The following is a 12896-nucleotide window of genomic DNA, read 5'->3' as shown; positions in this document are numbered from 1 at the left end:
CAAGAAGTCAGCATGTATGATATAAGTTTCGTTATTTTTGTTTCAGAATGATTATCATTACACATGCTGCACTGAGGTCCCAAACAATGAGGAAGTTAAGGCGATGTCAACAGAACAAGAGTTAATGGTTTTCTTCTCCGTCAGGTGTACGCAGCATCCAATGTGGAGCTGATCACCCGGACCAGAACTGACCATCTGTCAGACCAGAACAAGAACAAGACGAAAGGTAAGTAACTTTTATTTTAACTGTACTTCAGTGCCTTAGACAGCGACGCGACTCAGGCCATCCAGGTGTTCATTATGTGCAGGTGCAACACAGCTGCAGCAGCTGGATCTCTCCAACATCCTCTCTGTGCAATGCCCAGTAGAAGAGTCACTGATGAGTAATCCCTGTCACATGAGCTCAATGAGATCACCCCGAGGCTCTGTTTGCTCAGTGGCTCGGTCTCGTTTTCTGGTTCAGATCATGAATCAAACAGGATTAGCAGTCCTCTCTCCCCGGACAGTTGCTGTCAGCAAGGATCAACCATCACATGGTCCTCTCAGGGCTCCCTCCACTCTCCCAGGTCACAATCCCCTTCTGCACTCTGCTAGGATGCAGGAGGGGAGTGGTCATGGAAGCGCTAGTGACTCCGGACTCATTTTGTCAACCCTTCTAAAAAAATCTTTTGAGTGTGATATACTGTATATCCCAAGGGGTCTTTACTATGAGTGATGGGATCCTAATACAAATGCGTTTTTTTCTGCTTACTTTCATGAAATTCCTATCGCTGCTAGTTTCAGATCAACTGATATTTCGAAAATATTTTGGAGCAACTCTGATCTTATTTAGCTGTTTAAAACACAATTTACTTCGGTTCAATTTAATGAGTTTAGGACACTAGCAGACTGAGACTAACAGGACAGTTTGAGTCTGTGTAACTATTCTCTCAGTCTAACTCGTCACTGCTGTGTCTCTGAGCAGGGGGGAAGACTCCACTGCAGAACTTTCTTGGGATTGCTGAGCAACACATGGGGCCTAACAACGGGGTAAGTCGCGGGCAGTTTATTTACACATTAAGTCCCAATTTTTTTATTGGTTTCATGGGTTGAAGAAAAGTCATATATTTTTAAACCACATCTAATAAATAAAAACACACAGTGGTTGGGCTGGGAACAAGGATGGTTTTACCTGAAAGCAGTGATTAATGGGCTCTGGTGCTGGCCACCAATGAATCACCATCTTCATTATTAGCATCATCACCATCACCTTCCCTCTTTGGTTGGACAGTGGATGTATGAATCCTTGTCCACTCTGTCAACAGGAAAGCATGCCTGCAGAGTAAAACAATAAGTCAGAGGTTCCAACCTGCTCCAATACTGTTTTGTTTTTATTGTTCCTGCTGGAAAGCTTCTATGGCTTATAGGCCCCTCCTCCTCTTCTTTCTGTATTCTCTTTTTACTTGTTCACACTCACTGTCACCTCTGCTCTTATGAGCGTAATGCCTGTCCTCTCTACACAACACAGAGACAAAGATTTTATAGGTTCTGACATAAGCTCTGCAGATAGTTTGTGCAACTGTAAAGCTGCAATGCAATTTCAATTTTGCCAAACCTTAAATTGATTGTGATGAATTGACTGCAACTGGAAGGTAATACAACACGGAAATAATTGCTCTCCTGTTTCACAAGCAGCCTCTACCTCCTCCCGTAGTGGTGGCCTGCCCTTGACAGGTTTGCTTACTTCAAACTCAACAGTTGACAGTAAGCTACTAATTAGACAGTGAACCAGTTGCATCTACCGTAATGATGTAAAATACTAGAAGTAAAAAAGCTGCTTTGTCATTTGTTCTAAGTACTGGCTTTTGAGCAAAGTTTTTTTCTTTCATTGAGCGGTTGAAAATGTCAGAAGGTAAGAGGAAAGCCTTGAAATTACAGTAGGTGGTGAGTGTTTTGTTCCACAACAGAGAATAAAGCTGAGAAAGTGAGTTTGAAAAGCCAGAAATCTTTGCACTTTGTAAAGTAATCTTTGAGTCACTGGTACTGAATAAAAATCATTTTTATTATATCAGTGGACGCTTTAATGGTTACATCTGGATTTTAAAAATTTACTTTCTGCAGGCCTTGGTGACCCAGATGTCTTGTCCTGCGATAACCAATCCAGCAGCGCTGACGGCCGAGGAATACTTTAACCCTGTCTTGTCCCCGACCCAGAGGGACATCGGCCATCCATGCCAGCTCACCACTAAGACCCAGAGGTGACAGACAGGATCACAGACCATTAGATATACAGTACATACAGTGAAGTCACCCTCCAAAGGCACCGCCAAGTGCCAGAGCTGACAAAGTGATGGACAGAGTAGACCGGCTCTCTCTCTCTCTCTCTCTCTCTCTCTCACACATGCACGCACCTACAGATAAAATCAGCCGTCCACCAAGGTCCCGATTGGAAAAGACGGACAAATAATATATTCACACAGCTCGTTACACATCTTGACTGTTTAACCAAAAGAAGGAACCCTGCACTGTCTCTCAGGATAACCCGAAACATTTCATGTTGTTGCTTCTGTAACGTAGCTAATGATAGCATCTCTCGTCCACCTGCCAACCTGCTGTCAGCCGCCCAGTGTTCCTTTAACTGACCATCAGCCTGTCTGTCATTTTAAGCTGTCAGTTTCACTGTTTTTTGGCATCTAAAACCTGACAGTACATCATGAGGATGACTTGAGGTTTTAGAGCCGCCTCTCAATGCTGTGTTCACTATTGGACAAGATAAAATACAAGAAAGATTGGTCTCAATTTAAATAGAGACTCAGCAGATTGTAGGCCGTTAGCTGATGCAATCAATGTTTTGTGTATCTCTGGCCAAAGAGCTACCCACTTAAATTAGGACATAGCCTACTGTAAATTGCTTAATTATTCTGAAGTCAGAATTGTATTTTGTCATTTTCATCAGCAAACTTAGTTACTAGTCACCTTTCAGTATCCTCAGTGTGTATGTGTTCTGGTTTCCAGGTTTAAAGCCAAGTTGTGGTTGTGCGAGTCCCATCCTCTGTCCCTGGCAGAACAAGTGGTGCCTATCATCGATCTCATGGCAATCTCGAACGCCCTGTTCGCTAAGCTGCGTGACTTTATAACTCTGCGTTTGCCGCCTGGCTTCCCTGTCAAGATCGGTGAGTGCGGGGAGAGTGAGATGGATGGAAGGATGGAGGGAGTGAAGTTAAAATAATGGCTGGTTAAAAAAACAGGATAAAGGGAAATTAAAATAGATACAATATGGATGGAAAGAGATGAAAACAGGGGATAAACTGATTAAAAATGACAGAAAACATTGCATATTTGATTTCTAAAAATAAAATAAAGCGTTGCAAGTAGATAACTTAATAACAACAAATGTTCTCTTCTGATCCATTTCATCATTACTCCCTGCAGAGATCCCTCTCTACCACATCCTGAATGCCAGGATCACCTTCAGCAACCTGAACGGCTGCGAGGAGGGGACGGGCGTCCGTGCCGACAACGAAGTGGGGGTGGAGGGGGATGGACAGAGGGACACCCCCAGGACAGACACCCCTTCTCCAGGCAGTGACTCCTCCAGCGTCTCCAGCTCCAGTTCCACAAGTGAGAACACACTCCCAAAGATCACCTAGACTGTTTCCTGGTGAATCATAGTGCCGTCTTTACTGAAATCGTCCTTCTTTTTCAGTCTCAGCTCAACTGTAAATTCTGCAAATTTATTTAAACAAGCTGTTGTATAAATCTCCACTAACATTTACTGCAGAACCTAGCCCGTACGTCAGTACAAACAGTTTACAGTTGCGTGATATTTATGAGCAGTATTTATCACTGATGTTGGATGCAAGGTTATGTTCTTTCATTCACATTATGGCTTACTCATCATCTTAGCACCTGACCAGAATCCCCACAGCCACGTTGAAAGCTGAAGCCATGCAGAGGAAAGACATTCTTTATTGTGTGACCACTCAGAAGGAAGCTCTCTGGAAATCCTTGATGTTATCTTGCAGAAATGCTTTAACTGGAGTTATAGGGCTTTTCCCAATTCCCAAATTCGGACCTCCTTGACTCCTCGGGCTTGTGACTCGAGCAAGGATCGAGCATCGATGAGGTTCCTCGGAGGAGTCGGTATGGAGAATACAATGATGTATCCTCGTGGAAGACTTTTCACCGCTGCATGTAAACAGCGGGACAGAGCGAGAGGAGTTGAGAAAGAAAGAAAACCGGAGCGAGAGAGAGAAAGTAATAGCCTAATGTCCGCAGCTCCGTGGTTCATCTAACATTACGGCTTGGGTGTGTACAATAACATATAAATTAACATTCTGACTGGAAAGTATTATTAACGTTCTCTAAAAGGTGAACATAGCGAAGCTGCTGTCGAACAGACATTCGTTTGTAAGATCGTCTGAGGGACATTCGAGAAATAGCAATTTAACTTGATTGGGATTATTTTAGAATCTAAAGGTGTAGTTCTGTTCACTCTGTCCAGTTTACAACTAGTAAGTTTTGCTGCTTAAATATCAGACGATATCAGCGGCAATGGCATTTCTGCGCACATGGAAACGTTTTCGAGCAGCATCTCTAATCCTTAAAGTAAATTGATACAGAAAACACTTATACATTAATAGATCATTTAAAAAGCAATGGAGCCTGCAGGGGCAGTTAAACGTCCATGCAGGTTTTTTCGGGTTTGAAAATGTACGCAGTTGAGTAGTGTTTTGGAAACAGCAGTATGGAAGGAAAATTACCTGACGACTTCTTTAACGTTTCTCTCTTTCACTCAGAAATGACTATTCTGGTTTTTTGTTAAGCCTAATCTCCTTTACTGTGAGATAACACTCCTTTCCCTCTCTTGCCCTTTGCCTTCCCCGTGTGCTGCAGTGTCATGCCGAGCCGGAGAGATTCCCCCATGTGTGTTCGAGCCTCCGGCTGGATACTCCATGCTGGGGAGCAAACAGCGAGACAGCATAAGGGATGATGAGGAGGACCTGCTGCAGTTTGCCATACAGCAGAGTCTGCTGGAGGCCGGCTCCGAATATGATCAGGTGGGCTGGGGTTGGGCGGTAATACGGTATACTGCAGGGTCTTACAAATAACAACGTATTAGTTTCAATCCTGTCATTGCACTGGTCTCGAAGAAGAACACGACCTCTGCAGTTTGGCAGCATTTGAGGTTCCGACCTACTGAGAAAGGAGAGGTGTTTCAGTACCAGTGTTTGGTATTCAAATCCTGAATGGTGTAAGCACAAGCCAACAGTTTGGTGACGCCGTCTGAGACTTAGGTCATCATTTTTAATTAGTCACGCTAATACCGCATACCGTGATAAAATAGGGAGGGTTGACGGTATCAAAGTTCGGATACTGCCCAACTCTAAGGTGGGCTCACTGTAACACTCCTGAGATGTTTGCAACTGTTCAGAAGTTGAGGAAACACCAGGCAACCTTGTTTAACTGACCGTTAAGCCTCACCCCCTCCTCAGTTAAGCTTGATTTATGAACCTGTGCAGTGGTTAAATTGGCTTTTGTAGAGAGGGGGAGCCTGTGTTTACCGTGATGGTCATTCTTACATAAATAGAATATAGAATATATTGCAATAAGGTTCTTAGGCATTCTGTATTGCTTTGTATTTAATCTCCTTTAGATCAACTTTTATAATTATATCTGAGTCAGCACACATGTAGCTTAGGTATCATTTATTCTTCCCTCTTTTGCATCTTTTGTTGGGGATGTAACCTCCTTAAATGTGCAATTTAGGGTTTTCATTTTGATTCATTGTTCATTTCAATTTGTAAAAAAAAAAAAAAAAATCTGATGTTTGAGAAAAAATTCTGCTAATGTCCAAAACTTTGTGCACATTCAAAATATAACTCATCCCCTCTGGGCTCTCTGTGTTTTGGAGTTGTGGTGATATTTTGTAAAAATAAAGTTATAATTGGCTATTACAAAAATTAAGTCACTGTATTTCAGAAAATAATCTACCTGCACCATAGTCTCCTGTGCATTATGTGATTGCTCTGCTGATATGGTAGATCTCAGACCTCCAGACAGAATGAGCCTTGTTTGGTCTCTGGTCTCTGAATGAGCAACAGTTTAAGGAAGTGGCTATACGCTGCATCGGGGTGGAAAACAGAAATACACGGAGCACAAACGCGACACATCTGCCACAGCATGTCGACAGCAAAGTGCACCCATAAACCTGAAGCTGCACAGCTTTTAATAGCAAGAGTGGACACTAAGTGATGTCTGGATTCATATTTGTCAGTCAACTTTTGAAAATACATTTGGGGCAAAATTGTTGGTGCTCAAGGAGAGCTCCGGCTGGGTGTGTTGTGGACCTTAGGAGGCGGCGCTGCGCTACGGCCCAAGTTAATCTCTAGCGAGTAGCAACCCCAGCAGTCACTGCTCTACATGGTTGTCAGGTTGGTTTGAAATGTGCCGGGGACAGAGGCGCACTTGGAAGTGCATTTCCAGGAGTAATGGGTACAATAAGAGATTTTTTTTTCTTCTTCTTTTGCGCAGGACATTTTTTGAAAGGATTACGGAGAAGAAGAACCAGGAAATGAGTCAGGGAAATGCAATGCTACCAAGCCACGGCCAAGAGATGTGTGTCGCCGCGTCGAGTAGTTACAGTTTTTAAGAGGTGCACGTCAGGCTACGGCGTAGGGTCCGGTGTAGGGCCGTGTCTCCACGTACCTATGTACATAGCCACGGCTTTGATTTTACGTAGAAGAATAAATCCCGCTTTTGTTACTGTTGCTACACCAACACCACCCTCCTCCAAACTCTAAATATCAAACCCGTTTGGCCTCCATTGACTAACATTACCTCGCAACTGCATGTGAATTTACGCCGTAGCGAGTTGTATAAAAGCGCAAAAATCCATGCAGGGAGGTTGGTTGGGGTGGTGGATGGGTAAAAGACCAGGGATCGTGTCACGTTTCCTAAACTCAACCGTTGCTTTTTTCTTTTACTAAAGCCAACCCCGTTCTTCTTTTCCTAAACTCAACCGTTGCTTTCTTCTTTTACTAAAGCCAACCCCGTTCTTCTTTTCCTAAACTCAACCGTTGCTTTCTTCTCGCGATAACACGGCAAGTAGCGATATCACACCAAGTGGCATGTATGTGAATGCCTGCTTAATACAGTGTAGACAAACATGCGGATAGCTCAAAATGTGTACAGATAACACGCCACTTGATTAAAGAAAGTTGGTGTGTATATTTATGCAAAGTCTTGATGCCATATTGATTTACAGCAGTAATTTCACCAATAAATCAAGCAAGACCAGACACACTGAAGTAGAAACAATGTGACCACTTTCTAAATAAAACCAATCAATACTGAAGCAAGATCAATAAGCCAAATAAATTGCCTGTGATGTGTGGAGCCCAGACCCTTTATATTTAACACTGCCTCTGGATAGGTGCTGCTTTGAAATCCCAGAGACCCTGGTCCTGATAGTCCTTGGCCTTCTTCAAAAGGTACAGAGAGACAAGTAAAAATAGACTCAGTGAGATAGGTCAGAGAACATCCTCAGTGTTTTTTTTAGCTTGGATAAAGGAGGGGAATGTAGAGGAGTCAGAAGCAAGGTTGCAGCTGAGGATTTGTGCCGTAGTTTGTACAATCATCCGCAGCAGCCCGCTGCCCTGAGGTGTTGTACTACTTTTTAGAAGCTGGTCCCTGCATTTTTACTCAATCATGAAGCACTGTCTTACTCCTAATTTCCACCGGGTGCCGAACAGTTGTTTTCTTGCCTAAAACGTTCTCAGAAGTGAATTCAGTGATGAATAAGATGGCAAAAATAGTTAAATAACCCTTAAATAACAAGCCGCCCCTAGAGCTAAGAAATTCTGAATATAAAACGGGTTGCATAAAGCATTAAGTGTGTTTGGTGAATTTAAATGTCTCCCTATTGTTTTGAGTGAATTTTCCACACCTGCTGCTACTCTACACTCTAGCCACTCTACACGAGGCTGCTAGCATTAGCAAGTTAAGCTAAAGCCCTTAGTCTCAATTTACACAAGCAAAAAAACGTCGTTTCTCTGACGAATATGTACAAACGATCCATTAACCTCCATATTTATCTCTTAAGATCTAGCATGTATGCTCAGTTTAGGCCATATTTACCGACCTGTGATGAAGACTAGAAGACACACACGTTGCTTGTGCTAACTTCACGACAAGCGAATTTGTTCTTCTTCCTCGGTGCGTGCCAGCAGTTCCATTCTCTATCACCCGAGCGCGATGCGCCACCTAGTGGTCAGAATGTGAGTTATTAATATCGAACTAGTGTTAGAAGGAGAAACTGCATGAAACAGAAGAAGTCCATAAACATTAGGTCCGGCAAAGCGAGACTACTACAAATAAATGAATACAAAAATAATAATAAGAAGTTGTGTTTTTCTTGTTTTTTATTCTGTGACTTAGCTTTTTTCCCCCCTCTACATTAACAAGGACACTTCCAGCGATGTTTTCTCAATGTGAGAGACACAGTTATGCATGCAGTACACAATAAGAAGTAAGGTACTAATGTGGTTAAAAAATCTAAAGTGCCGGTATGAGTAGGCCTGCCGGAGAGTACCAGCCCATTTCTGGCACTGATAGTATTACTAAGTACAGTATGCACAATTTGTTAAAAATTACTACCCTTAAATGAGACATTGTTGTTGAATGATGTGCATTAATAGTGTAGTAGCATAATGTGAATCTTATTGTTTAAAAGGTGCTTGTCAATATTAACTGTAACATGGGGTGTGTGTGCTAAAGAACCAGGGCCAGGATCGATCTAGTTATAATTCTTAGGATTTGAGCCTGCTGTATGTATCTGTGCTGTGTGTGAGAGGTACTAGCCTAACAGGAAAAAGCCTGCAGGGGAGGATACTGTTGTTTCAGATGCATCACCATCACTTTATGTGTGGGTTTTCCTTTTCCTGTTCTTGCCTTCTGACTTCCTGTGTGGCCTCCTCTTTGTGTCTAGGTGACCATCTGGGAGGCGCTGACCAATAGCAAGCCAGGAACACACCCTCTGCCCTGTGACCCAAGTCGTGTGGAGAGGTCAGGCTTTTCTCTCTTTCTCAGTCTTGTTCTTACCTCACTCTCTGTTCTGTAAATCATACACTCATTCCACGTTTTCCTATCCCCACTCCAAAATCGCCTCTATTATCAAGAATCAACCAGTAGCTGTTTATAAAGTTGGTTCAGTATCAGTTGTTGTAAATGAATGGGACTTTTATCTTTCAAAGAGCTGGAATCCTTAAAAAAACTCTCTGGACTACGGTGATATTTCCTGCTGTTCCTTCACCCATATTGTCTCTGACTTCCTCTCACTTCTGTTATTTATAGTTGTTCTTCATTGTCTGCACTCGTACGTTGTGTTTAACATCCATCCTGCAGATCTTTCCCTCCATCCCTGACTCACATCCGGTATTCCTGTCTTGTCCTCCACTCCTCTATTCTCTTATCCATCCTGCTTTTCTCCTCTCATCTCCTGTCTGGTGTGTGTTTGTGTGCGTGCGTGTGTATGTATGTGTGTTTGGAGACTGGAAGATGGAGTTTCCTGCTTTCATAGTCGACAGTATTGCTGTTGACTTTTAGCGTGTTATCTTTAGATGGTGTGTTCACTCTCTGCCTTCTGTCTTGGCAGACGAGTGGATAGATAGATAGGCCTTCTCTCTTTCCCTCGTGTGACACAATCTTGCTATTGCAGTGTTTACTTTAACCAATGGTATAATGTTAAAGGAAACTGGGGGATAAAACATTGTTGGACACCAAAAAAACTAAACCTAAACTAAAATAGTTAATGTTTTTGTGGTGTCCTTTCAGTCATGTACTTTAAGGGTAAAAAGGTAATGCAATCTTGGCTGTTACGTCTCCATGTAGCCTATGATGAATTATAAATACATTAATGCCGCATTTTAATTCGTTGTGCGGTAGCAGGGTTCAAACAACTGTCGGTTGAATTGTGTTGAAGCTGTAGATATAAAAGTAGTGGTGTTGCTCATGTGTTGTCACCCACTGACATTTTGCGGTTTTAAAACCTCAAGTTTGATATATGGACGTCGCCATCTTGGTTGTTTCCAACCGGATGTGACCATTTTTGACAAGAGGGTCAGCTGTGCAGGATGATGTGGCCAAGCCAGTGTTGTTTTGGTTGCAATGGCGCTTGTGGGTTTGCAATCTTTGCTGCCTGCATGATCTGGTCAAAGCGTCCGGTCCTTGTTGTAGCGGTCTGCCGTATCGTCAAAGCTAATGTTAGTTTAGCTAACAGCTAATTTGGCTAACTGCTAGCTGACAGCTTGATTCAGTCTAAAATAATGTTAAACTGAACACAGCAGGCTACAGCTAAATTAAAACTTTAAAATAAAAACTATAAAGACAAGTATTGATTGATTGTTTTTAAAATGAGCACGTAGAAGTAGAACAGTTATATATTTTAATGGTTACTCTCAGGTTTTATTTTGAGTGTCTTTTTAAGTGTCAAAAACGAAAATATTATTAATATATCCGCTGGGATAAATGGTTCTGGCCGTTTACTTGATACAAATAGTGTAGGGAAACCGTCATGTTTTCTACTACGTATTTATGGGCATGCGCATATCAGATCGTGCAGGCAGCACAGATCGCGTACCGACAGCGCTCCGCTAAGCCAAACCTCTAAACCTACTGTACCTCACATTTCTCACCCCAGGACCCCCCAGCACAAACCCTGTGCCCCTTCCAGCCTCTGCTCCACTCCCTCCAAGAAGCAGCCAACCACCTGCAGCTATGACGAGCAGCTACGCATCGCCATGGAGATCTCAGCTCGCGAGCAGGAAGAGGCGGAACTCCGGCAGCGGCAGGAGGAGGCGGAGCTACAGCGCATCATCCGGCTGTCACTCATGGAGAAATGAGAGCTGAGTGGAGCAACAGGGGTCTGAGGGGAGGGGTCTGGACTAAAGATACATGGGAGAAAAGGGCTGTAAAGGCTACTTTAAAACTTAAAGCACACTGTAAGTGGTTGGAAAAAAGCCCAAAAGTAAAGTCTTAGTGATCTCATACAATGAAAGGGCCACCACGTTTCTCTCCCATCTCCTTTGCCAGACCTTTCCCGTGAAGCCATACGTGGATGTGGCTGTCCAGCCTCAGACAGCCAGAGAGGGACCTACTGTAAGTTTCCTATTTCTGGTGCCACATACTTTCTTGACCAGTGCCAGTTTACAACCAACAACACATCCAAAACAACAAATTTAGTGGAATGCCTCGTTGAATGAGTAATTTTTGTCTAATTGCAGATGTGTACATCTGTGTGTGTGTGTGTGCTTGTGTGTTTGTGTGTGTGCGTATGCGTGCATGCGTGTTTCAAAACCAAATCTCCACACATGGGTCAACAGATCACCTTCTGTTAGGCCAACTCTTTACTCCAGCACTAACACACACACTTACTGGGTCCTTTTGTCACTGAGTCGTGTGGATTTTAGTCTTAGCTGTAATAAAAAACAAACAAAAAAAACAATAAAAAGCTATTGTGAACTGCGCAGTGGCAAACCAGGACCAGTGGTGTGGCAGAATACCGTAAAACTCTTGGTTGAGTTGAGTTGAATGTCATCAAACCATCTGACTTCCTCAGTTTTTAATGAAAACATTGGGTAATTTTTTTTGATTTGCACAAAAATCCAGACGTACTGTATTTAGCTTGTGGGCGGATCACATATATGACTGTTAATGGATGTAGATGAAGAGTTTGAGCACAAACTAAACTCAGGCCACTACTAGTTTTAGCCTGATGTCTAATCTGCGCAGGAGCAAAGATATCATGAGACTATTAAAAGAACACTTGATGTACGACTAACTAACCTGTGTGTGACTGTGAATGTGGGTGGTTGGGGGGCAGTGTGTAATAAAAAAACAACATGATTGTTGTTTGCAAGTATCAATGTTACTGAAAGAGATTTTCTGTATATTTGAATCTAATCACGTGAGCGGATGATTTCTGTAAGTGTGTAGTCACGGTACAGTGTGTGTACAACATTTCAACATAGTCTGCACCCATGTATGGTTCATTTTGTCCGACTTGAGTCTAGCCTGGAGACCTGCAATACCTGAGCACGCTCTCTGAGGGAAAACAGGCCCCGCAAGAATCACTGTTAAAGCTATTGATAGCAATTTCAGTTGTTGCACCCCAAAAGCAAGCTGGCAACACGCTAAAAACAAAAGCAAATCTAAAATAAAATAAAAACTGTGGATTATTTTGTTAGAATTGGAAAGTTTTTTCAATATTGCTCTCATCATTGTAAGTAACTTGATATTGGAGGGCTCAAGGCTAGCCAAACACTGAGGAACATGTTTTGTTATAAGGGACGAGGACGGACAGGGACAGCTTGGTTTTTTATTATTTCTTTAAAAAAAAAAAGAGATGTACAACTTTCACACTCCTATATCAGCACAAACTGAGGAGAACCACCTCTGCCTCCTCTCCAATCCATTGTTAAGCTTGCCTGGTTAATAAGAAAAATATCCATTTTTTTTACCTTTTGAAAAATGTTGCAGATAAGAGATGCAGCGAGATGTTTTCATGGTGTATGCTGGAACATGAGTTCAGATCATGATTTGAATAAATAAACATCTTTTGGAACAGCACTGCATGAGTGGATTCTTTTTCTAAATCCATTTTTAAATTACAGCATGCTTCAAAATCCCTTTACACCCCATACGGTGACGTTTTAGCTACAGCTTTCCACTTTAAAGTTTTTGGGTCCTCTGGAGTGAAGGACGGGGTGAAAAAGGCAATTAATTTCTCATGACACAAGGAAAGCTGCAGCGTCACTTGGCACCAGAGAGTTGATCCGTTTTAACAGCCTCCACCTCCATCTTTCTCACTGTGACATGGTTACATGGATTCACACCGCCTCAGCCTGATTCGGGGGGGG

At 42.6% G+C, this 12896-nt stretch overlaps 1 protein-coding gene across 1 annotated transcript in view; it reads left to right on the top strand.

Annotated features, from left to right (window-relative positions):
- Positions 1-12606, top strand: part of ankrd13b (ankyrin repeat domain 13B) — a 36368-nt gene extending 23762 nt beyond the window's left edge. The window contains exons 8-15 of the mRNA XM_034868036.1: positions 145-226; positions 965-1029; positions 2101-2237; positions 2995-3152; positions 3412-3600; positions 4876-5039; positions 8969-9045; positions 10679-12606. Coding sequence (XP_034723927.1) covers positions 145-226; positions 965-1029; positions 2101-2237; positions 2995-3152; positions 3412-3600; positions 4876-5039; positions 8969-9045; positions 10679-10880 — 1074 coding nt within the window. The 3' untranslated portion in view covers positions 10881-12606. The remainder of the gene's footprint in view (positions 1-144; positions 227-964; positions 1030-2100; positions 2238-2994; positions 3153-3411; positions 3601-4875; positions 5040-8968; positions 9046-10678) is intronic.
- Positions 12607-12896: the final 290 nt, after the last annotated feature.

The sequence above is a fragment of the Etheostoma cragini genome, chromosome 3, assembly GCF_013103735.1.
Source record: "Etheostoma cragini isolate CJK2018 chromosome 3, CSU_Ecrag_1.0, whole genome shotgun sequence".
Lineage (NCBI taxonomy): Eukaryota > Metazoa > Chordata > Actinopteri > Perciformes > Percidae > Etheostoma > Etheostoma cragini.
The sequence above is the reverse complement of the archived record's forward strand: the minus strand, read 5'-3'. Positions and strand labels throughout refer to the sequence as shown.